Source organism: Henckelia pumila, chromosome 3 (assembly GCF_033568475.1).
Source record: "Henckelia pumila isolate YLH828 chromosome 3, ASM3356847v2, whole genome shotgun sequence".
In the NCBI taxonomy this organism is placed as follows: domain Eukaryota; kingdom Viridiplantae; phylum Streptophyta; class Magnoliopsida; order Lamiales; family Gesneriaceae; genus Henckelia; species Henckelia pumila.
The window spans coordinates 182,656,932-182,684,854 of record NC_133122.1 but is presented as its reverse complement, the minus strand read 5'-3'; the positions used below and the strand labels follow the sequence as shown (position 1 = coordinate 182,684,854).

At 35.0% G+C, this 27,923-nt stretch overlaps 1 protein-coding gene across 1 annotated transcript; it reads right to left on the bottom strand.

The window, feature by feature from the left end:
* Window positions 1–23,761: 23,761 nt before the first annotated feature.
* On the bottom strand, window positions 23,762–25,310 carry LOC140890755 (probable aspartic proteinase GIP2). Its single transcript, XM_073298779.1, has one exon. It carries the CDS (start codon window positions 25,275–25,277, stop codon window positions 23,985–23,987), a length of 1,293 nt encoding a protein of 430 aa, XP_073154880.1. The 5' UTR covers window positions 25,278–25,310; the 3' UTR covers window positions 23,762–23,984.
* Between the last annotated feature and the right edge of the window lie 2,613 nt (window positions 25,311–27,923).

Below are 27,923 nucleotides of genomic sequence, written 5' to 3'. Positions count from 1 at the left end.
AGTAATGTTTCCTTCTTCCATTGTCACACACACAGATGCACGCTTTTCTGCGTGTTTCTCAGAATTAATACGTGTCTTGTCTTGTTTTAGATATATATCCCATCCCTCGTAAATTACGTACTCATCTTCAGTACTTAATTTTCACCTTAATTACATATAATATTTTTGTTTTGTTTTTTTGGCAAATTTAGTTTACTTATGTTATAATCTTCTTTGGAGTGAGTAATGTTTTTGGTTTCTGCTTGTTAATTTTCCATTACACGCACAAACACGAAGAAATCAGGATTTTTGTACTAGCTTTAGTTGCCTGAGCTTAATTCATACTTTTTTTAAGTTAATTATATATTACTCACAAATTTCATTTATGATTAAAAAAAATTTAAATAAACTTTACATTATTGACTGTTAGATGTGGCATATATACCTGAAAAGTTCAAAGATAGAGTTAAATGATCATGAATAGCAATTTCTATGCCTGTTGAGTTTGTTTAAATTTTTGTTAATAATAATAAATAAAAAAAACAGTTCTACTACGTAGGCACATGATTTTGACAATCCTTTTATGACTAAAAATTTAATTAGCTAGGTTGAATTATTGTACATAATTGGCACATGATTAAAGATGTATATATCTGTCACATTTATCATGAAAAGACATGAAAAAATGGAACACTAATTTAATGTTTTCCTCAGTGAACTATTGTTTTCAACTGATACATTGGTGCAGTACACTACAAGAGACAGATAAATAGATTAGATTAGATATATATATATGTCAACCTTCATTGCAGCCTACCTAGCTAAGGCTTAGCTACCACCCTATACATACTTACATACAAACTTATATACATTTGATTTCTTTGGATTTAAATGTCATACCATACTGTTATTAAAAAATGTAGATAATATATCATTGTATAATACAAGCAAATTTTTTTAAAATAATCTAGGCCCTGCTATACTAATTAATCTTGAAGATATAGTTTTTTTTTTTTTTTGAATTCAGATGATCATCAATTGAACAAGTACGTATATATTAAAATTTAGAGAGGTTTGTTAATCCAGATGTAACATAGATTGACCTCGAGAATTTGATATTTATTTGTACCCAAGTAAGAAAGTGTATGCATAGATTTATACATGATATAGTTTTCCTTTCTTTTATGGGAAACAAATAGCTTTATAAAATTTTGAAATACCATGTTTCACCAATTTGGTTAAATCCACAGTAGCACACACAACTAAAATTGAAGCAGTCGAGATCCATGTTATTAAATGCAATAAATCTTTGATTTCACAGAATTGTCGATTGCAGGTACTGACCGAAGCAATGGCATTATAATCGGTGGTGTGAATTTATCCATCTTCCATATCGATAGATAACCCATTTTATATATATTATCTTCTTCCAAGAAAAATGTAAATATATACTGATTCTGTGCAAGTAAAATGACATTTCTTGCCTAGCAATTTAAAGGGTTCTAAACAAGACAAAATGACATCAACATGGGCTAGCTTTGGGATACGTTGCTGTTTCCTCCCACAATGTCAAATTTAAATGTGCCACATTTATGACACCAAATTTTATAGGTTTAGCTTGTTGGGAATTGAAAAAATAAATGAGTTTTTTTTTTTAATAATCTAGGTAAATGTGGTCTTACATATTTATAATTATGCATACAAACTTATTTGTTTTTCATACATATATTAAGAAAATCAATGGAAATACAAATTTATATACAAAACTTCATATTTTATATTTATTTTAAAAATGATTGTACTTTTTTCAAGACCTAGTTAATAAAAGTATTTTAGTAAAACTGAGAAAAAATACAAATAAATGTAGAAACTGGATTATATATTTGGGAACAAAAAAAAAAAAAAAAAGTCTATATAATTGATCAGATGCAATTGTTTAATATTTAATTTCTTAGCTTGTAATGAAAACAGTAGTAGAACATGTACGTCCACAGACCACAGTTCATGAGAAACAAGAAATGGGGACGACTTAGATTGATCTGTATTATTTGGATTTGCCAGTTGTAATCATGTCTCAATAATACACATGTACAGTACTACAGAATAATTTATAAATCACGTTACTGGGCCAGCTAATTTCATTTTACACCTCCAAAAAAATTATAAAATAAATTTAATTAAAATGTGTCTGCCTGGGACAATTTTTGTGTTAATACTAGATATTTGAAAAAAGATAAGATTCTAAACAAGACAAAAAATTGTTCTGGTGAATTTTTTGTCCCAGTTTTGTTTACAGGCCGTTAAATGATTTTAAACCAGCTAGATATATGGTCTACGGTATATATACAATACCCCAAACCATACAAATTTCTTCTTTCACTATGATTTATTTAATTATATGAATCAATAAAATTAAATAACTTAAGCATTTATTATTAACAAAAACTCTTGTGATCTTGTGAGTTACATCTCAATGGTTAATTTTGTGATATAAATCTCTTATTAGATTGAACAAATGAAAAAGATTGCATGTTATACCAAAAGTATTATTTCTCTCTCTATAAATCGGGTCAATTATTCGTTTGTGTGAGACATTATACTTTATTATTACATTTCAAAAGTACTCCAATAAAATTTGACCGGTAATTGATATCAATAAAATGAATCTGGGTTGTTTAAAAGTTTTGTAAAAGTATGTTTGCAGAATTAAGGCAAAAGGCCGCCAACTCAAGTGGAAAAATTTCGGTTCAGTCCTAAATGTTTGGACACATTTCTGGTTCAATCCTAAATGTTTATACGTTCCCGGTTTGGTCCTAAATGTTTTCCAAAAGTTCCCGGTTCAGTCCTAAATATTTTTACATTGCCTATTTCATGCCAAATATTTCTCAAAAGTTTCCGGTTTGATCATTCCATCTACTTGTGTGTTAAAACTAACACCGCGTAGTGTTATATAATTTATGATTGAGTTTTATATTATTTATTATATATTTAACATTAAACAAGTTGTAAATAAAATACAAATTTATTAGAGTTTTTATCCAAATTTAAATCAATTTTACACAATGTTCAAAATAAAAATATTAAATTCATGATGCTAAAAAATAAAAACTTAAATAAAATAAACAAAACTTGAGGAATTAAAATTTAATGATGTTATTTCACATTTTTATTAATTTTGTTATATTCTCTTCATGATGGTTGCACATTTAAAAAAAAAAATTGGAGGTTGGAAAAAGATATATATCTTTTTAAAACTTTTTTTATAATTTAAAAAATTAGTATTTGAGAAAAAATTACTATTAAATAAAACTTAATTTCATATCACTAATTCAACGGTGGTCAAATAATTCATTATATTTTCTCAATTGTTAAGCATAAATATACTTCTCTTGAATTTTTTTTTGAAATTTTCAAATATTTTGTGAAATAAGTAATACTAGTTATTTGCTAAAACATTTGTTTATTTGTTTGTGATTGATAATGTTTTTAATTATAAGATTGCACGGTTCAATTATTTTTTTATTCTATAATTTTATTTTGTATAATTTATATTATATTTTCATTTAAAATTTATTATTATTATTATTATTATTATTATTATTAGATTTTATTTTATTTAATTTTGTCTTTTGTTTGTAAGTTTTTTTTTTATTACGCTTTGTTTGTAGATGGAAGGACCAAATCGAGAATTTTTGGAAAATATTTAGGACGAAATCTTGAACGTAAAATATTTAGGACTGAACTGGAAACTTTTTAAAACATTTGGAACCAAACCGAGAACATAAAAACATTTAGGACTGAATCGGGAATTTTTGGAAAACATTTGGAACCAAACCGGGAACATTGAAATATTTAGGATTGAACCGGGAATGTGTCCAAACATTTAGGACTGAACCGGGATTTTTACCAAAAGTTTTGTAAAAGTATGTTTGCAGAATTAAGGCAAAAGGCCGCCAACTCAAGTGGCTGCACCCAATTTTTTTTATTTATTTTTTAGTATTGTTATTTCAGAAAAACTAAGTGAAACTGTCACAGGTTAATTTTGTGAAATTGATCTCCTAATAATACAACCTTTAACAAAAAAAATTTGTTTTTTTTGCGTAAAATATTAATTTTCACTCTATATTCAAAACTTTCGAGGTTATTGCACTAAAAGTTACCAGTTCAATAACTTTCTTACTTGACTTCGAGCTTATAGGACAAATAATAATTATATAAGTGGGGAAATAATTGTTCTATCGATCAAGATAATAACGTGTACTATAATGCGCACGATCTTTGATTTGGAGTGGGTCAAAGATAGGTACTTTAAACACTCTGCTATTATCGTGGCGAATTTAGGTGCAAATTCTTTTTATGTAAGGCGATCTTTGATTTGGAGTAGAGATATGATCAAAACAAGATTGTTTTGTAGAGTCGGGAATGGGAGAAGTATTTCTGCAAATGAATCTTGTTATAGATGAATAGCTTCAGTGTTGGTCCCAGGTGCGGCATCACGAGATAAAAACTATGGAAATTGAAGAATAATAGACACCAAGATTTACGTGAAAAATCCCCCAAAAATTATTAGGGTAAAAATCACGGGCAAGACCAAAAGATTTCACTATAATATTTGAAGAATTACAACCTCTCTCTGTGTTTTCAAATAGACACTCACTCTCTTAATACAGGAGAAAACCTGTCTCACAAATATATATAAAAATAATTAAGGAAAGAGGAGAACTCAAGAATCAGATGAGAGAACTAGAGATGGGATGGTTTTAAAAGCCGAGGGAAAAGCTCTATTTATAGAGCTCATTCCTCGATCTGAACCTACAAAAGCAAATTGCCAATTTCCTTTTGTTGTCTTTGGATTTTCACGTGTCTTTCATTCAATTGGTTGCAAATCCATCTTCTTGCCGCTTGCTGCCACATTTGTTCCCAACGTGTTTCTGATTAATTTTTCCAAAGGCCACCTACCATTGACCAATTCCTCCAACATGTGTTGTCATATTTGATGGAAAATTCTGACAACATTTCTCCCACTTGGAGATTTGATTGAGAATCAAACACATCTCCACACATCCTTTCAATCTTGTCAGTCCCGTTGCTTACGTTTTTACTAGGCCACTTAAGGATCTACACCACTCAAACTTATCTGTGTTCACTGGCTTGGTCAGAATATCAGCAATGTTATCCTTCGTATGGATCTTCTGCATATCCACACTTCCTTCCTCTACTACTTCTCGAATAAAGTAAAATTGAACTCCAATGTGTTTAGTCCTGGAATGAAAAGGCTGGATTCCTTGAAATGTGCAAGGCACTTTGACTGTCACAAAACAGAGAAATCATTTCTTGTTTGTGTCCAAGCTCCTCCAATAACCTTTTAATCCATATTGCCTCCTTGCAAGCTTGAGTAGCTGCCATGTATTATGCCTCCGTTGTAGATAATGCCACAACTATTTGCAGTTTTGAAACCCAGCTGACTGCACCTCCTGCAATTGTAAACACATAACCAGTAGTAGATTTTCTTTTATCTGAATCACCTGCGTAATCTGAATCCACATATCCCCTGAGTGTAAAATCTGATCCTCCGAAACATAAATCATCATTCGAGGTACCCTTAATGTATCTAAGGATCCTCTTAGCCGTGATCCAATGCTCTTGTCCAGGATTCGCCATATACCGACTGACTACTCCCACTGCTTGTGCAATGTCTGGTCTTGTACAGATCATAACAAACATTAAACTTCCCACTGCTGATGCATACGGTACTCGAGACATATCCATCCTCTCTGCTTCATTGCTAGGACACATCTCAGAAGATAACTTGAAGTTAATAGGAAGAGGGGTTGAAACTGGCTTACTATCTTGCATGTTGAAGCGGTGCAAGACTTTCTTCAAATAATTTTTCTGGGAAAGCCAAATCTTCCTATTGATTCTGTCTCGGTGAACTTGCATCCCTAGAATCTTGTTTGCTGGTTCCAAGTCCTTCATATCAAATTCTCTAGCCAACTGTGCCTTCAATTCTCGGACCCGATCTTTTTTGGGGCCTGCTACCAACATGTCGTCCACGTACAACAGCAAAATGATATAATCATCATCACCACACCTCTTGAAATACGTACAAGGGTCTGCACTAAGTCTGTTGTACCCAAGACTCATGATATAGGAATCAAATCTCTTGTACCAACACCTCGGCGCCTGTTTGAGACCGTACAGAGATTTGTTCAACCTGCAAACCAAGTTCTCTTTGCCCTTTTCTGCAAAACCTTCTGGCTGGAGCATATAGATTTCTTCTTTAAGATCGCCATGAAGAAATGTTGTTTTCATATCTAGCTGTTCTAGATGTAGGTCAAACACCACACACAATGCCAATACTACCCTGACTGTTGAAAGTCGAACCACAGGAGAAAATATCTCATTGAAGTCAATATCTTCTTTCTGAGTGTACCCTTTGACAACCAATCTTTCACGATACCGCTCCACTTGGTTATTGCCATCATGCTTGATCTTATAGACCTATCTGTTACTGATAGCTTTCCTTCCTTGTGGTACTGTAACAAGATCCCAAGTTTTGTTCATGTCCAATGCTTCCAATTCTTCCTGCATCGCTGTCATCCAGAGGGATACATCTGAGCTTTGAGTAGCCTCATGGAAACTCGATGGATCACCATTCTCTGTTAATAGACAATATGCAATGTTTCTTTCAGTGACATAATCTGAAAGTCAACCTGGTGGTCTTCTCTCTCGAGTTGACTGCCTCACTTTGGAAACCTCTGACTCAACTGGTTCTTGTTCCTCGTGCTCCGGTACTGCTTCACAAGAAACTTGATCTTCGTATGCCTTATTTTCCACCTGAATTATATTAGTTTTTGAATTCAGTGTGCCTTTGTCTCCCTTCACTTTATCTTCCTCGAAGATAACATCTCTGCTGATGATAAGCTTGTGGACAGTAGGATCCCACAAGAGAAACCTTTACTCCATCAGCATAGCCCAAGAAGATACATTTTCTGGATTTTCCAACTTTGATCTTTCTTGCTCATTGTACAAAACGTACACCGGACTTCCAAATGTATGTAACCGAGAATAATCAGCTGGCTTGTCAGTCCACACCTCGATCGGAGTCTTCAAATCAATCGCCACTGAAGGAGAATGATTGATGATGTAAGAAGCGGTTTTGACTGCTTCTGCCCAAAATGACTTTGGTAGACCCGCAATACTCAACATGGCCCTTGTTCTGTCCAACAAAGTTCTGTTCATCCGCTCTGCCACTCCATTCTGCTGAGACGTGTATGCCGTCATGAACTATCTTTTGATGCCCTCATGCTGACAAAATTCATCAAACTCATCACTGGTATATTCTCCTCCATTGTCAGTCCTCAAACACTTGATTTTCTTGTCAGAATCAAGTTCAACCCGCGCTTTGAAAACTTTGAAGACTTCAAAAACATCTGATTTCTTCTTGATTGGATACACCCAACATCTCCTAGAGAAATCATCAATAAACAAGACAAAGTATCTCGCTTCTCCTAGGGATATCACCGGTGCTTGCCAAACATCATAATGAATCAGCTCCAATATTCCTTTGCTCTTGGCAGTAGATGTTCCAAACTTTAATCTGTATTGTTTACTGGTAACACAATGCTCACAAAAGGGTAAAGTCACTTTTGTAAGCCCCGGCAACAGCTTTGTTCAGAGAGAATCTTCATTCCTTGTTCTGACATATGCCCGAGCTTTCTATGCCACAACACTGTTGATTCTTCCCCCGAACCAATTGATGCAACAGCTAGTTCCGCCTCTTTGTGTGTTTCCCCCAACAATACATACATATTTGTAGAAACCTTTTCTGCCGTCATAACCACAAGCGCGCCTTTCACAATCTTCATGATCCTTTTCTCGATACGGGTTTTGCACCCAATATCATCCAATTGCCCCAAAAACAAAAGATTCTTTGTCAGGCCCTTCACATGTCGTACCTCCTGTATGGTGCGAATAGTACCATCAAACATTTTGATTTTTATGGTACCGACCCCAGCGATTTCCAAGTCATGATCATCTCCCATGAATACAGATCCTCCTGAGATTGGTTCATATTGATCGAACCATTCTCTCTTTGACGTCATATGCCACGTCGCGCCTGAATCCATAATCCATGCATCACAAAATTTGTGTCTGCCTTCCGCAACAGTTGATGCTTCGCTGAATAATATTTCACCACTTCCTGAAGTACTGGCCACATTTCCTTGAGATCCCTTTTCGATGCTCTTCGTACACTCTCTCTTGAAGTTCCCTTTACCGCCACATTTAAAGCAGTAAATATTCTTCTTCTTACTTCTTGACTTGGATCTACCATATCTGTGGCTCCCACTGGAGTCACGCTCCGTCAATCTTCCTCTCGTCATCGGTAATGCCTCTGCTTGCTTCGACGTTTCCAACCTATCTTCCTTGTTCCTTCGATGACTCTCTTCTCCAAGAACCGTAGTTAAGATGTCGTCAAAATTTAAATTATCTGAAAGAACATTGTTGGTAACATTGATGATGAGCTGATCGTATGAATCTCGTAGGTTCTGAAGTAGAAGCTCCGCATGTTCTTTTTCCTCTATTTTATACCCCATAGACGTGAGCCAAGAAAATAGAGTATTCAATTTGTTGATATGGTCGGTCATCGATGAGGATTCCGCCATCCGAAGAGTATAAAGCTTTCTCTTTATGAAAATTTTGTTGTGTAGGGACTTGACCTCATACAGTTTTGTCAAAGTATCCCAAATAACTTTTGTGCTTTTTATTTCAGAAATACTTGACAAAACTTCATCCGCTATAGCCAAGTGCAAATTGGCAACAACATTGTGATTCATCTCATTCCACTTTTGATCGTCCGTGACGTCCGCCGGTCTATCTCCAATAGCTGCCAAGCAACGCTCCTTTATTAGAATTGCTTGTACCTTCAATTTTCACAACAAAAAATTGCTCCCATTGAACTTTTCTATCTTGTATTTTTCCGACATCTTGACTATAAGAATCCTGCATTATAAAATCTTCAAAAAATCTTTTCTGGTGTGGAAGACCAGTCACAGCTGCAATCACAGAGCATACTCAGAATTTTAAGAAATTTTATGTCAAGGCTCTGATACCACTTGTTGGTCCCAGGTGCAGCATCATGAGATAGAAACTATGGAAATTGAAGAATAATAGACACCAAGATTTACGTGGAAAACCCCCAAAAATTATTAGGATAAAAACCACGGGCAAGATCAAAAGATTCCATTATAATATTTGGAGAATTACAACCTCTCTCTGTGTTTTCAAAGAGATACTCACTCTCTTAATACAGGAAAAAACCTATCTTACAAATATATATATAGAAATAATTAAGGAAAGAGGAGAACTCAAGAATCAGATGAGAGAACTCGAGATGGGATGGTTTTAAAAGCCGAGGGAAAAGCTCTATTTATAGAGCTCATTCCTCGATCTGAACCTACAAAAGCAAATTGCCAATTTGCTTTTGTTGCCTTTGGATTTGCACGTGTCTTTCATTCAATTGGTTGCAAATCCATCATCTTGCCACTTGCTACCACATTTGTCCTCAACGGGTTTCTGATTAATTTTTCGAAGGCCACCTACAATTGACCAATTCCTCCAACATGTGTTTTCATATTTGATGGCCAATTCTGACAACATTCAGCCCTTCCTCATTATATATCGACTTACTCACTACAACAGTGGTGGAAGTTTATTTGGAATCTTAAGGTTACTCCTAAAGTGCGTATATTTATGTGGCGTGCTTCCATGGTCCTTATAGCTAATGCAGTTAATATCAAATGGAAGCATGTTCCGACGGATGGTTGTTGCCCCTTTTGCAAAATACAGTTTACGACTACCAGCCACTGCTTATTATTCTGCTCGATGGTCCGAGGAGTGTGGAAAAGCACAAAATTATGGTTTCCTCTTCATAAGCTTCAGTTGGCATATTTCCTTGACTGCAGCTTATTCTTAGTACAAAGGATCAAGAAAAGAAGAGTTTGAAACTTTTTCAATGATGAATTGGGCAGTTTGGTTTGAATTCTGTAAACTGTCACATGCTTCTTCTGGTAATGATTCAGACATTAAGATCGATTGGGCGTTATCTATGCTCGGCATGACCTATCGCAATGCATCCATGGTTATAGATCCACCATATTCAACTCAACAATTCAATTCTGACAGAAATTGGAAACCTCCAAGAACACACCGGTTATGATTGAATGTGGACGCTGGCTATGACGAAAGTAGGAACAAATTCATTGTTGGTGCAGTTGTGAGAAATCTCAAGGTGAAGTTTTGGTGCTATCAAGAATCCTGGATCAGTGATGGGAGCAGAGATCTTAGATATTCGTGTTGGTATGGATTTTTGTGTTTGAAATGGTCTTACGAATATTTGTATCTATTCGGATTCTTTGTAGGAGGTTCGAGCAGTAACCAACATGGAAGAGGATCTTGGACCTTTGGAAACTTAGTGATGGAAATTCACTCAATGCTTGTGCCACCAGACTTTATATCAGTGAATCATATGAGAAGAGATGCAGATACTGTTGCACACCTGCTTGCAAGAAGGGTTCTATCCTAGTCAGAAAACACTTATCCCAACACAGTTTTATTTACCAATAAAATCAGATATCTTTTCAAGGTTATCAAACTGACACTAAGTTATACTTTAACGTAACTGTTGCAATGATCTCTAAACTGGATAAATTTTCCATGACCCTCTGAAGTACAAAAGACTTGCATAGCAACATTGGAAATGTACTACACCATGTCTAGTCCTGATCACAGTCCACGTCTCCCAGTATAAGTCATCTCGGTGTCCTAAGTAAATCCATAACTTAGAATTCCCATTCATCAAGTAATCAAGACCCTGATCACTAGTTATATCTCTGATAGAATCAGACAATACTGGTCAATCCTCTTGGTTCTCCCCCAGTATCACGTGCGAGAAGTATCTGTCCAGAATAAACACTTGTCAAGGAATTCTTTTCATGACTATTCTATCAATGGAAACTAAAATCTATATCTCTGACGAAGTCAGACGATAACTCATCACATCCCTTGGCACTAATCCAACATCAAGAATAATCTTTAGAAGACTCAAATAAAGTCTAAATATTCTCCTGATAGTTATACCCTATTGCTATGACTGTGCATACATCGAGACTAAGGTAAGTATTCCTTATAATACCAAACTGGAATAGAACAATCTTCCCAGAGTACACCGGCATAAGGTCGCACTTACTATATCATCTCAAAACCCGACAGTCACCAGCACCCTGTCATAATTCATTCTTGAGTCTCTGATGAATTCCATCATTACTGAGCAACATTCCTATCTGGACCAAAATCATTGGTCAACGAAAACTTTCATAATTTCCCAGAAGCACAACTCAAATCCCGAGTCTGCAAGCATCTGACAATTAATCCTGTTGAATACCACTTCAACTAAAGTACTTGGATTTAAAATTCCGAAATCCCAATTCAAAGGTCAAATAAATTATTTGCTCAGAACAATTACTTGTCAAGGAAATCCCTTCCAAGACTGTTCTGACCACAGAATTTCTCGATATAAACATTACTGGAAAAAAAATCAGATGATAACAAATTCCCTTAGATATTAAATCTTAATATCAACTAAATTTTCATGAGATACTCCCAATATCGATATACCCTCACTATGACTGTTACAAAGTACTAGACTGAGGTAGCCTTCTCCTAAATAACCATGCGAAGCAAGGAAAACTTCCAAACATCCTTTGAAAACATGAGAGACTTCCAGAGTAGTACAAACCTAGGGTCGCGCTCCCTTCTCAGTCTAATCATCTATTCACACAGTCCACAGTACTTAGTATAATTTATCATTATGCCTCTGATGATACACATCATTCTTGACAACACTTAGCTTACTACAATATTCTAGATAAAAAATCTAAAATTATTCATCTTAAATATGCATAATATAATCTCAAGTACATATTTAAACAAACGATCAATCCTTTATTCAATATAACCAAGATGATCTCAAAGATTACAATACTTGAACCACCAATCTAGGTTCTTATAAGATCTTTATTACAATCTCATGTAATACATAACTTAATTAAAAGATTATACTGAAAGATGTACAATACAACAACAACTAAGTACATCAAATAACTGAAATCTTTTAATACATCTAATTCAACTGATTACAACCAAACTACTGTTTACAACAAAACTTAATACAATATTTAAAACCCAATACAACTAAAATCTTACAATCTGACTAAATGCGGAAATCTTTCATTCCGTCTACTGATCTTAAACATGAGGCTTTTCGTCTGCCACACAAAAATATCAATGCAGGCATGTCAGCATACCTTCTTCCTCACAAGATCTAAAAGATTAAATCTCGCTAATCTACCGGATTCTTCCAATATTGTTGGGTTCCTTATCTGGTAGATGAGACAATATTTTTCTGACAATCTCTCCAACTACTAGTGGAGAGTCTTCAGGGGTGGCTTCCTTGGTCGAAGCTGAATGGATGACTACATGTCATACATTCCATTCAACCTTGAGAAGCGCTAAGGACTTTTCTGGGTTGATCAAGATGGGATAGGAAACGCGACCTACGCCGGTGATTTCTAGCTTCCTCAGTGCTTAAGAACTGCCACAGAACTAAAAGAAAACCTCATATCAAATTCTTTATACCAGACGCTGACAAACAATCCCCTTGGCACTAATCCAGTACCAATATCAAATTCATAAGAACAATCCGTCTGGTAATTATACCCCTTTGCTATAACTGTGCAAAATATCAGGACTCAGGTAGCCTCCCCCAATAGCCTGTATGGAATAAACCTCTCAGAAATCACCGGCGTAGGTCGCACTTCCTATCCCGTCTTGATCAACCCAGCACAGTCCTCAGCACCTAGTATAATCCATCATCCAACACTGAATCTCTGAGGAAACAAGTCCTCTCTGGCACTATTTCAAGTCACTGACTTTCTGAATCATTCTAGAGAAAAGCCTAGAACTAGTCATCTGAAAACTAGCACAACCCTAATCCATGGTTCTGCAAATATCTACTAATTCATCACAGTTGAATATCGATTAAGAATACTTGGAATATATTCTAGAAAATCCCAAATCATAATTCCATAGAACGGTAAGAATACAATTTATTACCATCCTGATATCTCACAACAGAGATATCAAGCAGAAAACTCAAATACATCATTCATCAAAATCATCCTGAGTGTCATCATTCTTCTTAGAGTGGGTCTGAGCTTCCTGCAAAGAATATATCTGACCCTGCATCCGAGACTGCTGACCATCTCCATGATGCCTACTTTGGATCCTCTGATGCACTGATGCCTCAGACTGTCTACTAACCTGAGATCCCATCCCAGATACTTGCCCACTTTGTTTACCGCTCTTGGGACAATCTCTCTTGAAGTGATCAACACTTTCACCGATGAAACAAGCTCCAGCAGCTGCTCTACAATTCTCAGTGGGATGGTCTCTCCCAAAATGATCACACTGCAACTTCTTCTTGCCCGACTGACGAGTCTCACCAGATCCTGAAGAAGATGCGGACTTCTTAAAGGACTGAGTGTGGGGACCCAAAGAACTCGTGGGTCTAGACGAGAGGAAAGACCTGTTACGTCAAATTCTATCCTCCGTCTGGTGACATCGACTAATTAATCCTTCATAAGTCATGTCAATACCCACGGATACTCGGTCATGGATCTTCGGATTAAGGCCTTGGAGGAACAGATTATATTTCGCCTTCGTGCTATCAGAAATCTAGGGGCAATAGGGCAGCAACTCAAAGAACTTCAGCTGGTATTCATCGATCGACATCGATCCTTGCCTCAAACCCAGCAACTCGCTTGTCTTCGTCTGTCGAAGTGCAGGAGGAAAATACAGCTTATGAAAAGCTGTGCAAAACTCTTCCCAAGTAGCTACTCCTCGAGCTGAAATAAAGGGTGCAGATGCAGAACTCCACCACTTCCGAGCCCGTCCTTCCACAAGAAAATCAAGAGTCTCCATCTTCTGCTCCTCAGTGCATCGAAACTCCCAGAAACAGACCTCCATACGCCGCATCCAGTTCTCTGCATCCTTCAATGACTCTCCTCCGACCAAAGGTTTAGGCCCCATCTGCAGGAACCTATGCATACTGAAACTTCTATGATCATCATGGCGATGGTGATGACGGCCCTGATGATGCTCTCGTCCTGATCGCCTTAGCGTCCACCCACGCTACTATGGCTACTTTCGTCACCATGACCCGCCATCTATACGATGATCAAAAGGTTAATTCCCAAGGAAAATACTAGAAACCAAGATTACTATGCATGCTCTGATACCATAAATATAGTGACCCGCACCGTGATCACCTACTAATTAGAAACTTAAGCATGTGTTTTACTTAATTAAACATAATCAGAGAAATAACAGCGGAAAATCTTAAATATATACAACCCAAGATAATTAAATCTTAAATACAACCAAATCGAAATAAATATCGAATAAAATCTTAATCTAGAAATCTCTGGTGACCCCTGCTACCAAGCCCTGGTCACCGACCAACCACTGATCTCGCTCCTGGTCCACTTACAAAACCTGCCCCGTTGAAATAAATGCAAATATCGAATTCGGATAATGAAATTCATGTCACACAGGGCGCACCCGTGCTAGACGAGAGGAATTCTGAAGAAAAGTTGATGACGATCGACGCACCCGCACCCGTCATTCAGCGCACCCGCGCCCTTCTTAAGGGAGCACCCGCGCTGCATAGTTCGAAAATTTGGAAACTTTTTGGCATGTTTAAAAGTAAACATTGGAGCATATTTGAGAATGGATTTTTTCGAGGGTTTTGAGTGATAGATTACTAGAGACGGCTGGGAGACCAGAGAATATAAGAACAAGCAATATTGGCACGAAGATGGAAGAAGAGACTTCTGAGGACAAAGAAGCATCATCTACCTTCGTTTTTTATTTATTTCTTTCTCCTGATTTTTGAACGATGTTCAAGAACATGATTTGTTTGATTTTTATTTTCGTTATGAAATAATTCCTTTTTCTAGAGGGACGACGTAGCTTGACTTGAGACCATGTTTTTGATATTTTGATTGATATATTAGAATTATTCGTTTGGATTATTTGTGTTTATAATTTTCAATACATACTCCTCGTGGGAACAATAATTTATTCACTCTATATTAAAACTTGACAATCGTGTGCTTGCGAGCATAAATTACGCAACAGTTTTCTTTGTTTGACTTCCTTATTCCATTATTTTCGCTTCATTTTCTCATCAAAATTGATAGTCACCTAGATTTCTGCAACTACACAAATGACAAGAAAAGATGCATAATATCGCTCGATATATAACAAAACCAAGTTAATTCATATAAAATATAAGTGCAAAAATTGCACTTATCATACCCATTCGTTTGAATCATCAGAAACCGCCAAAACCACGAAAGGATGCCATGAACAGACGTCTTTGTTTGTTATAGACCTGGAGGAACTTCACATTATGGTGCACCGAGTTTCTGGTTCCTTCAGTCTAGTTCTCATCCCACTTTGGTTACTTGGTTCATTTAGGTTCTTTTTGGTTCCTTCAGATACCATCTATCATTCCCAACATGGGATCTTCCATTTTTATGGAAATCTCCAACAATTCTCCACCATTTTCATAAAAATGAATTTTTAAAGAATTTTCCGATTATCAAGCTACAAGTATTATGCATAAATAAAGATATCCAATGGATTTGAATCATTATATAGTGAAGAACTCTCAAATGCTAATCAAAGTGACTGGTAGACCAGTTTTGTACCAGCGACCTTATACGATTGACCGAAGGGATCTCACACATAGACTTTCCTTATCCTTGGTATTCATATTGGCGACACGTGGATTGTTATTGTGTATTACTAACCTGGAATTTCTTGAATATTTATTTAGTTAAGCCAAACCACACTGGAGACTACACCATCACATATGTGGATGTTATGAAGAATACTCACGTAACTAAGTATTCCAAAGGATTGCTCTTTATAACTCTATTCAAAGCAATGAAATTTTTCCTGACCATTTCCATTACGCGAATAAGCACTTTCCTTGAGACAAAATTTAAGTGCTTCACTCATTCATATAGTATACTTTGCTCATTGAACCCAAGATTTGGAAATCATCCAAAGTTGAGTCGAGTTTCTACTATTGACGATCAATTAGTTGGCTTCAGTCCCATCTCCTTTGACGTTTTCAAAACTAGATCTTTGCAAGGCCTTTCGTCAAAGGGTCCGCTAAGTTAAGACTTGTCCTCACATAGTCCCCAGTTATGACACTCTCAAGTATGAATTGTCTAACTATACTATGTCTCAATCCAATATGCCTCAACTTCCCGTTGTATATATTGCTATATGCCCTTGATAGTGTAGCTTCACTATCACAATGTATAGCAATCGGAGGCATTGATTTCGGCCACAGAGGAACTTCCATCAACAAGTTCCTCAACCATTCTACTTCCTTAGCACACGAATCAAGAGCTATAAACAAGGTCGCCATTGGGGAATCAGCAATACAAGTTTGCTTTTTAGAACCCCATGATATGGCTCCTCCACCAATTCTGAATATCCATCCACTTGTAGATGCATGATCATCTAGATCGGATATCCAACTTGCATCTGTATATCCCTCAAGAACATGAGGATAAACAGGATAATGTATACCATAATCCATAGTGTGTCTTAAGTATTTCAATACTCGATAAATTGCATTCCAATGCAATTGTTCCGGATTACTGATGTACCTAGTCAATTTTTCAACTGCTAATGCAATATCAGGTCTCGTTGATATCATTGCATACATCAGGGAACCGATAACCATGGCATATTCTAGTTGGTTCATTGCCTTTCCCGTATTAGGCTGCATTTTAATACTAGAATCAAATGGTGTTGTGACTGTCTTACAATCAAAATGGTCAAAATTTTTCAATACCTTTACAATGTAATGAGATTGTGAAAGAACATGACCTTGTTCCTTCATTATGATCTTTACACCCAAGATCACATCTCCTTGACCCAAGTCCTTCATATTGAAGCATGATGACAACAATGATTTAGTGTTATTTACACTAATCATATCGGTTCCAAAGATCAACATGTCATCCACATAAAGAAAAATTATAACACATTTACCCTTCTCAAACTTACTATACACACATTTGTTAGCTTCATGGATCTTAAATCAATTTCCAACGATCACTTGATCGAAATTTTCATGCCACTATTTAGGAGCTTGTTTAATTCATATAATGACTTAACCAATTTACATACTTTATGCTCTTGTCTAGGCATAACGAACTCTTCCGGTTGTTCCATATAGATCTCCTCATCTAGCCTTCCATTTATAAAAGCCATTTTCACATCCATTTGATGTTTCTCAAGATGATAAATTGATTCTAATGCAATCAAGGTTTTTATAGTAGCAAACCTAGCCACGGGTGCACAAGTATAAAAATAATCTAGGTCTTCCTTTTGTTTAAAGCCCTTTGCTACTAGCCTTGCCTTGAACTTTTCTATAGTTCCATCAATTTTCATCTTCCTTTTGAAGATCCATTTACAACCGATTGGTTTTGAGCCATGTGAAATATCAACCAATTTCCACGTTTTATTGCTCATGGTAGACTCCATTTCATCATGTATTGCTTCTTTCCAGAAATAAAGATTCCTTGACTTCATTGCATCTTCATATAATTTGGGATCGGATTCCACCATATCAGATATGGAAATTTTTTCACATTTGAATCCCGAGTTCCCTCCATAAGATGCATTAAGAAATCAGATCCAAAGGATTTCTCCTTTCGATCCCTTTTAAGTCTCCTTATTTCAAGAGGATCCACATTGGCATGAACAGTTCCTTCATCATTGACAAATTGTGTACTAGTTGTAGAATCAAGAGAAACTTCAGGATCTAAGGCTTTAGGCACTCAAATATGGCATTTACGTTCATGAAATCATTAGGTTCAATCGCAAGGAACCTATACGTATTACTATGCTCGGCATAGACCAAGAAGATGCACTCAATGCCCTTCCCCACTAACTTCTTCACTTTTGATTCAGGAAGTCTAACAATTGCACGACATCCCCAAACTCTCAATTAAGATAGATTAGGCTTGCATTTCTTCCATAACTCATATAGGACGACTTTACTTCCTTTGGTAGGAACCCGATTTAAAATATGACACGCAGTCATCCTCACCTCACCCCAATAACTCTTACTCATTTGTGAATTACTTAACATATTATTCACCATTTCAATAAGAGTTCGATTTTTCTTTTCCGCCACTCCATTTTGTTGAGGAGTATACGCAGGAGATGTCTCATGTACAATGCTCATTATCTTCACAATATTTAGGAAAGTGATTTTCACCTCCTCTATCACTTCTAAGACATTTAATCTTAGAGTCACATAGATTTTCAACTTCAGCCTTATATACTTTCAATTTATCCAACACTTCATCCTTAGTCCTCATTAAATACACATGACAATATCTAGAAAATTCATCAATGAAAGTAACAAAATAACATTTTTTCCCATAGTAGGCGTAACATGTAAATCACATAAGCCACTATGTATCAATTCCAACATAGAACTTGTTCTCTTTATATTAGGAAACGGAGTTTTAATTCTTTAATTTTGCATGCATACTTTGCATTGTTCTAGCATATCATCCTTAAATTTTGGTATCAAACCCATATTACTCATTTCATGCATTTTTCTAGAATTAACATGCCATAGCCAAAAATGCCACAAATTAAATGAGTCAACCATGTAAATAGAAATAGTTTTTATTGATATTCATTTTAAACATTCCATCATACACAAATCCTTTGCCAACACATGCACCTTTTTTGAGGACGATTACAAATTCATATTCATTGACAACCTTGAAGCCACACTTACTAAGTATGCTTTCGAAAACAAGGTCCCTCCTAACTTCAGGAATATGATACACATTAGTCAAAGTATGTGTTTTCCCTGAAGTAAACTCCAATTTGATAGTGTCAATTCCTTTTAATTTTTTCGTAGAGTGATTCCCCATGTAGATAATTATATGTTCTTCTACCAATGAATTGGTATAGAATTGGTTTTGATTGATGCAAATGTGCTTAGTAGCACCGGTATCCAACCACCAATCTTGATAATCTTCAACCACACATGCCTCTACGATCATAGTGATAAGTGCATTTTGTGTGCATTATTTTGTGTAATTTTTATGTCTATTTTGCATGCATTCGTATTGTCTCATTGTGTTTTTATTGTGATTTATTTCATATGTGTGCATCTCACTCTCCGAGCCGATTTTTGTAGGAATTTGTGAAGAGATCAAGAATTTTGAACAAGAGTGGAGTCGCAAGACTAAATTACGGAGCAGCAATGGTCAAAAATTCATTTTTAATGATTTAGAGATGCAAATCAAATCTCCACTGTCCAGATTTTAGTTCATGATGTTTTAAAGCTTCTCTAAAAATTTCAGCTTGATCCGACAGTTAGATTGTGAGATATGATTTTTTGCATATTATCACGCGCTTCAAAAAAGCATATGCGAGAAACACACTTTTGGGACAAAACATTGGGCGCCTAGGCGGGATTTTTTTACCGCCTAGGCGCGACGCGGATGGAAAAAAATCTTTATTTTCAAAAATTAAAAGTTGTGATTTTTTGGGGGTTTATTTGATGGGCTTTATACCACATATAAAAGGGACATATCAGACGTGAGAAAGGGCAGATAGATCGAGGGAGAGAGGCGGCCATCAAGCCAAGGAACGAAGGGCGTGAAGAGGGAGAGAACTTGAAGAACTCAAGAACCGCCAAAACTAGTTTTCTCTTTTATCTCTTCTTTTTGTTGGGATTTAGGGGATCATACCCTCAAAAATTTGTTTTGATTTCTTCTTGAAGATTGAATTTGGTTTTTAAAGCTTTCTTGATTATATTATTGTGTTTATTGATTATTTGGAGATTGATCAACTTCGAATTGATTTTACGTGTTAATTGATACTGAAAGGAGATTTTATAACACGATAGAGTAATATAATCCATGGATCTACAACTTGCATAGACATATGAGGTTGGATACATGTTGATAGTTATAGTTAATAGGTCAAAATCTAGATGATTCCACAAAGCGTTAATGCAATTGCAATTGTTAAATAAGATAAAGACACTTGGTTATTATAATTTGTTAATTAAATTAATATAGCTCGACAGAGTATATTGATAAATTAGGGAATTCCGTCAAAAGTATGACTTGAGAATTGAATTTCAATCGTTAGAAAAGGAAAGGGGTAGGTGAACCAAGGTCCTAACAATCATTTATTTATTTTCTGAACTTAATTTATTGTTTTGCTTTTATTTCATCTTTTTATTTCAGTTTATTAATTTATTCTATTTATCGTTTTAATTAACTAAAGAATTATACTTGAGGTGAATTTGTCAAACATCAATCTCTGTGGGACGATACTCGTACTCATGTACATTATATTATTACTTGACTCGTGCACTTGCGATTTATTCTAGCTTAATTGATAGACATATTTGAGTTGATTTTCTGTGGTAGTATTTGCTCGATCACATAGCCACAATATTAGGTCTTCCAACCTGTTTTTGTTTCATCAGGAGCCGACATTCTCTTTTGAATTAAGTGCCCTGGTTTACCACAAAAATGACAACTGCCCTTTCTTTTCTGGTTCCTGGAGTTATAGTTTTTGTCATCTTTCCTCTTTCTAGTTTTAGAGGAGTTCCCCTTGTCATTTTTCCTCGGATTCTTAACTTCCTTCACCATAAGCACCTTAGAGGATTGTTCCTCTGAATTGTTAGCACAAAAATATTCCTCAATACGAAGATGGATACCCAATTCCTCAAGAGATATGTTCTCCTTTTTGTGCTTGAGATTATTCTTATAATATTTTCAAGAATTAAGAAGTTTGTCAATAACCGAAGACACAAAATAGATTCATCCATATGCATTCCATGTTGAGAAAATTGATTATAAATGTGTATGACTTCATGGAATTGCTCAATAACTTTCCTAGTTTCGATCATGCGATATTGGAAAAACTTGGAAACCACAAATCTCTTACTTGTAATGTCTTTTGATTGATACTTAGCTTCAAGTGAGTCCCAAATTTCCTTTGCGGTTTCTTTGTTGTAGTATTGGTCGAACAAAGAATCGGACATTGCGTTGCAAATTTGACCCTTGCATACATATTCATCTTGGTCCCACTTTTGTCTCGCCCTTGTTTCTGCCATGGTTTCATTTTCCGCCTCCACCGGTTTTGGTGTGGTAAGAACATACACCACATTTAACGAAGTGAGTAGAAAATGCACCTTATTTTGCCAATGCCGAAAGTTTGCACTATCAAACCTTTCCAACTTGACAAAATCCGCAACAAAGTTACGAAGCTAATTTCCTTGAGAAGTCATCGATTACACAAGATAGTTTCTTAAGATTGTTGTTGGAAAATGGTTTCTTTGATTCAACTTCTGCCCATGAATCTTCCTTGTATTTTATTGTTGTCAGGGAACCTTCCTTGTATAGTGGTGATGTCAAGGAACAACACGAATCTCCAGTTACAAAATCAGAAGCGCTAATCCAAGGAGCGTACACTCGCTTTCCTTAAGAAACTATTTTCTCCCACCACGGTGATACATTCGGACTAAACAAATGTTTCTCCATGATACAATGGATTCCTAAGAATGTTGTTTCCAAAGTGAACATTTGAAAACAACCACGAATACCTTGGATGTCTTTTAACTTGATAATCGAACGTTTTTATATTGTATTTGCAGTATAACAATATCCAAATCACAAATATTTTTATCAAAAATATTTTCTATTGAAAAGGTCGAGGAATCAGTGTGCAGAATTTTCTCACACTCAATTGATTGTGTTCAGATATGTTAAAATGATGATTGATCTAGTATTTATAATGACCGAATAATTTTCTATGATAAGACACGTCTTTCTGATGATTTCCATTCGTTTGAATCATCAAAAACCGCCAAAACCACGAAGGGATGCCATGAACAGACGTCTCTGTTCGTTACAGACCTGGAGTAACTTCACATTATGGTGCACCGAGTTTCTGGTTCCTTCAGTCTAGTTCTCATCTCACTTTGATTCCTTGGTTCCTTTAGGTTTAGAATCGCAATGGGTCGGGTATGGGTAGGATATCACGTATACATCCCCCATATCCATTTATTAAATCTATCCACATACCCATATACCCATACCCGTCGGGTATTCAATTTCATCCCCATCCCCATATCCGTCGGAGTATCGGATATCCATACCCTATCCATCCCCCATTTATCTATCTATCCCATACAAATACATTTGTTCAAATTTGAATTATTTTGATAAAAATATGCTTATTTATCAGATTTTATATCAAATTTATAAGAAAAAAATAAGATAAAAAAATAAAGATAAAAAAAATCAATAACCTAATAACCTAAGAATTATAAGAAATAACAAAATATTGTAAATAATTTATCTCAACATTATTATCCTACATAATAGCGTTAAATTTATATTAATAATTTTCATTGTTAAATCCAACTAACACAATTCAACAAAAAAATTAAATCAGCATTTCTTTAATATAAATTAATATTTAAATAAATATTAATTTATATTTATATTATATTTAATCGGGTATCGGTTCGGGTATGGGTAGGATATCACTAATTCACTACATCCGCCTCCATACCCATATACGAGATCCCCATACCCATTTAACCATTTATTTAATCGGGTCCAAAAAACACCTCCATACCCTCCTCCATTCGGGTCGGGTATCGGATTCTCAATCGGGTTTGGAAAAAATTGCCATCCCTAGTTAGGTTCCTTCATATACCATCTATCATTCTCAATATGGGATCTTCCATTTTTATGGAAATCTCCAACAAGAGGTTCCTTTTATCATTCGATTTTTGCGACCAACTTAATTAGTTTCTTATGTCAGCTTGATTTACACCAGCTCAATTACTTGTCAGTTCTTGATATTACCAAAACTACGACAATTTTTTATTTAACAACCTGTTTCATGGAAAATATCCGTGATACGTCTCATAGGAAAGTAGGAAACCTACTCTCATTATTTTTATTTTGATATCGTGACCCTTTTAATTTATTGAAAAAGATTAAGGTTGCTTTATGGTTTACTTAGTTTGACTAGAGTTGGATTAATTGATTATCATACTCTATCAAGTGTTTACTAAAATTTTATCATATAAAAATATACGAGTTCGTTTTAATTATTATTAATCAATTATTTTTAATTTCTTTTACTTGATGTAATTTTTTTATCCCATTATCTTGATTTAACTCAAACTAAAAAAGTACTCATCTCACCTATCATTATATTATGTATCTTAAGGCCGTATTTGAAAATGCTTGAGAAAATGACTATCACCTCTCCTTATATTATGTCGTGTTTTGTAAGAACACATTTTTATGCTTTAGAAAATAAATAAATTTGAATTTTTCCTTTTAAATGAGTAAATTAAACTACCTTTAATTGTCATTGGTCAACAATATTCTTGGTTGCATCTCATTTAAATAATTGACGAGTAGCATAAAATTGTTCTATTAATCAAGCATCGAAGAGATTACACCAATAGATTCAAAATAAATAATTATAGTATATAATTTGACTATATCCATATATAATTCGTTGCTCGAAAGAAAGTGTAGTAGAAAGACAAGAAACAGATAAATAACAGCAAACTCAATTTATTCATTTTCATATATTTCAACCATCAAATCCCTTAAATTACACTCATGAATCCCGTCAAGAAATGCACACATAAATCAAACAGGAAACACCATTTATTCCTTAGTTTTACAAGAACTTATAATTTTATTTTTTTTAAAAAAAGGGAGCTTAACGTCAATATATTTTTATCCATTGGAAGTAACAGATCCATCCATCCATCCAATCTAGGTAGCCCCGAACTGGGAACAGCTTGTACCAAGCGCCAGCAGGGAAGAACTGAACCTCAGCTTCGACGAAGCAACGTCGAATTCAAGAAGATAATCCTGCATTTGGTATCCTCCCACAACTATAGAAGTAAATGCATCCACCCCTCCATCCAAAAACGCGAGGCACGTAACGTCTTTGTTTACTTTAACCATTGAATTTGATCCCAAGAATCTCCAAAAAACACTAGTAGTATCCAGCACAAAGTCGATATTCGGGACATCAGGCCCTGTATTGGTGTTTCCGATCGTTTTCGAATCAAAACAAGCCCCGAAAGGCGATACTGAAGGAACCCTCTTTATGTTTTTCGACGCAGCAGCTGCCACAAATTCGTTAACCAAGGCTCTGTATATTGACCTGTGGAGAATGGTGTAGTGTCTCACGGTTCGGAGATTCGTGCCGCCGGTGCCTGTTCTCTTGTTGATCGATAGCAAAGTGTTGTTGAGTGAAAGAGCCTTGTTTCCAACTTTGATGGATTTCACGTTTATGAAATATTCAACCGATAAGTTCCCAATCCGCTCGTTCATATCAGTGCTGACGGGATTCCTTATCAGGGATGTTGTAGTGAGTTTCTTGGATATTTCTTGAAACGGGCTTTTGTAATTCCCCTGTCCCACGATCAATTTCCCTTCGTTTCCAGTAGAAGGAATGCAGAGTGCAAACTGCTGACGAACTCCGAAAGCCGATGCAATCTGTGCCTGCAGTGAAATCCGAGTCCTGCCCAGTCCGACCAATCCCGCCGTCTGGCTAGCCAATTCCTCCCTCAGGACAGGGAATGTAAACTGAAAGGGGAAATCTTTCAAATCATACCGATCCCCGCTCGTCGAAAGCACGTGCAGGGTGTCCTGTCCCAGTCCGCTGTATCCCTGCGTGCCCGAAAACGGGTTGAGGGCGTAATCGGAGCACGTGTTGTTGGTGCATCCGGGAACCGGGGGTGACAAGAAACAGAAGACGCATCCGATCCCGTCGGCGAGCTTGCATTGTTTCGTGCCGCAAAGGACGGGGCGGTAGCCGGAAGCGGATTCGAAATAGTCCGCAGAGTAGAACCATGCAAATTTGGCACCAAGATCAATGACCGTATTGAAAGTTGTGAAATTGGCACCAATTTGAAAAGTGGTGTAGTATTGGTTTGTGGTGGCATCTTTCTTGATGGGGAAAACGAAAGCTCGGGGTTTTGGAGGGGTTGCGCCATTTGTGAGTGAAGATGAAACGAACAAGGAGCAAATCAAAACAGATAAAATTGAAGGCCACATTTTGAATAATATCTTGGAGGATTGATTTATGCGGAAACTCCATTGATTTCCACATATTTATAGGCATAAATAAATTAAGAAAGTACTGGACGTACGTACCATATGAAGTGGAGTGTCATACTTGGCTTTGACTAATTAATGTTTGGTTTGCCAGCCAATCATAATTATCTCTATAGATATCATCTTGTCTAGTTGAAGTCCAAAATGTCAACTATGTGAAATTGCATTTTGGTCCACATAAATGAGTTTTCCATTTTACTCCTTTTCTTTTCAGCTTCACATATGTACGTGTAACTATGGGTGGGCATCGGTCGGTTTGGTTCGGTTTTACTCTATTACGGTTCGGTTTTTTCGGTTTCGATTTTCAAAATATTTGGTCCGAAACCGAACCATTTTATTACGGTTTGGTCCGGTTTTTTTTGTGATACGGTTCGATTTTTTTGGTCGGTTTTATACGGTTTATGTAATGAATTAAATTTATTTTGCATGACTGCAAATATTAGTTTAGGGACAAAGAAAATTATGAATTGTTTAAAATAATTATGGATTTAAAACTAAAATGAAAAACCAAAATATAAAAAGGTTAATACTAAAAAAAATTTAAGAACTAAAATGATATCTCACTTGATCCATGTAATACATAATAGAGAACTAATAACAATAAAACATAAATTATTCCATTAGAATTTACAATATGGACTTCAATTAAAACAATAAAGCGACTTTAAGTTCCATAAAATCATATTTAATTAAAATAGGTTTACATCTTGTAAGAAAAAAATATAGAAGTGATAAAAAAAAAAAGCTCATTTGTAAGGCCCAATGATCAATATCCATAAAATTCTTATTTTGATCAAAAATCGGCCGGTTCGGTTTTTTCGGGGCATAAAATCGAAAACCGAACCGGAAAACCGGTTTTCATACATTTTAAAACCGAAACCGGCCGAAAAACCGAAAAACATATTGTTGTTGTTTGATAATATATTATTCAATTTGGATTATAAATTTTTGCTTTTGTTTTGATCGATACTCTCAAACACCGTTTGATATCATGAATGAGATGTATGTGAGATGAATAGAGGTGTGATAAAAACATGATGAAATATAGATAAGTAATATATAGATATGAGTAATATGTTGTTTTGTATGTTTTTAATTTTGTAGGGTTATTGTGTTTATTATTATAGAATATCTTAATTGTCCTTGTCAATTTCATATATATGACATTCATCATCCACTAATACCATTGGTTGGAAAAGATTTTTCATCAAGCCCACATCTAATGTTATACCGGGCATGAGATGAGATGACAATGAGTTAATAAAAAAATTAAAGAAACATGAGATGAGTAAAAATTTGTGGATCATCTCACTTTTATCCAATGTATCAACGGTATCTCAGTGATCTAGTTTACATTGAAGAATTCACAATTAAAATTTTTCATCTAGATTTAAGGATTATTATCAGATAACCATGATTAAAAACTCGAAACATGCGTAATTAATTAAGATGTTGAAGGAAACAAAATTTAATTTGCAATTCTTTTCCTTGTTCAACCAGCTAAGGTCAGAAGTCAACGCTCACAATATTGACCCGATCTTTATCAAAAGTATGACATTATATTATATACAGATGAGAAATATTTTTTATAGATTAATCTTTATATATATATATATATATATATATATATATATATATATATATATATATTACGATTACGTCGGTGAGCATGTAAGTCGTTAGAGACGTTCAATATAAAATAAAATTTATATTAACATATTACATAATAAAACTTATAAAAAGTAAACTTTGTAAGAGATGATATACATAGACATGAAAAGTATGAGTAATTTTTTGTTTGAGTTAATTATTGAACAATTTCGCATTTATCAAATAATAAAACTTATAAAAAGTAAACTTTGTAAGGAATGATATACATAGACATGAAAATTATGAGTAATTTTTTGTTTGAGTTAATTATCGAACAATTTCGCATTTATCAATTTGTGCCCATAATGTAAACGTGAGATATATAATTCCACGATCTTCAAATTGATTGATTAATGCGTGAATGAATGAATGTCCACTCTATTCTCATTATAAGCGAAAAAGTGTGCAAATAATTGAAGAATGAAGCAAGCATTTTTAATCACGCAAAAGATCAAAAGTAAAGTAGTGCCACATACTTTATTAGAACTAATTATTAATGCACACGCGATACATGTGCAATATAATTAAAAAAATATAAATAAAAATTTGAAAAAGGTTAAAATAAAAAGAATATATCGAGTGGAAATAAGTTAATAAGTGGTTCTTTTTAACATTTAAATTGGAGATAATAATTGATTCTATCAGATAATAGATCGAGAGTGTAATTTTGATATCGATTTTTTCATTTATCAATAGAAATCAATGAGTACTTTTTAAGGATGAATATGTATTTTAATGTTGTCACTTTGAAGATCAATCGGTTAGTATAGGTGTCTCACGATTTATATACAGTATATATAAATAAATATTTTGAAGCTATTTTTTTAATAAAAAAATAAAGAAAATGATATAGCTGTTACAGCACGATTCTACGGCATTGGTTGGACTACCAAATATATATATATATATATTAGGAATTGTGTAGAATAATTCAAA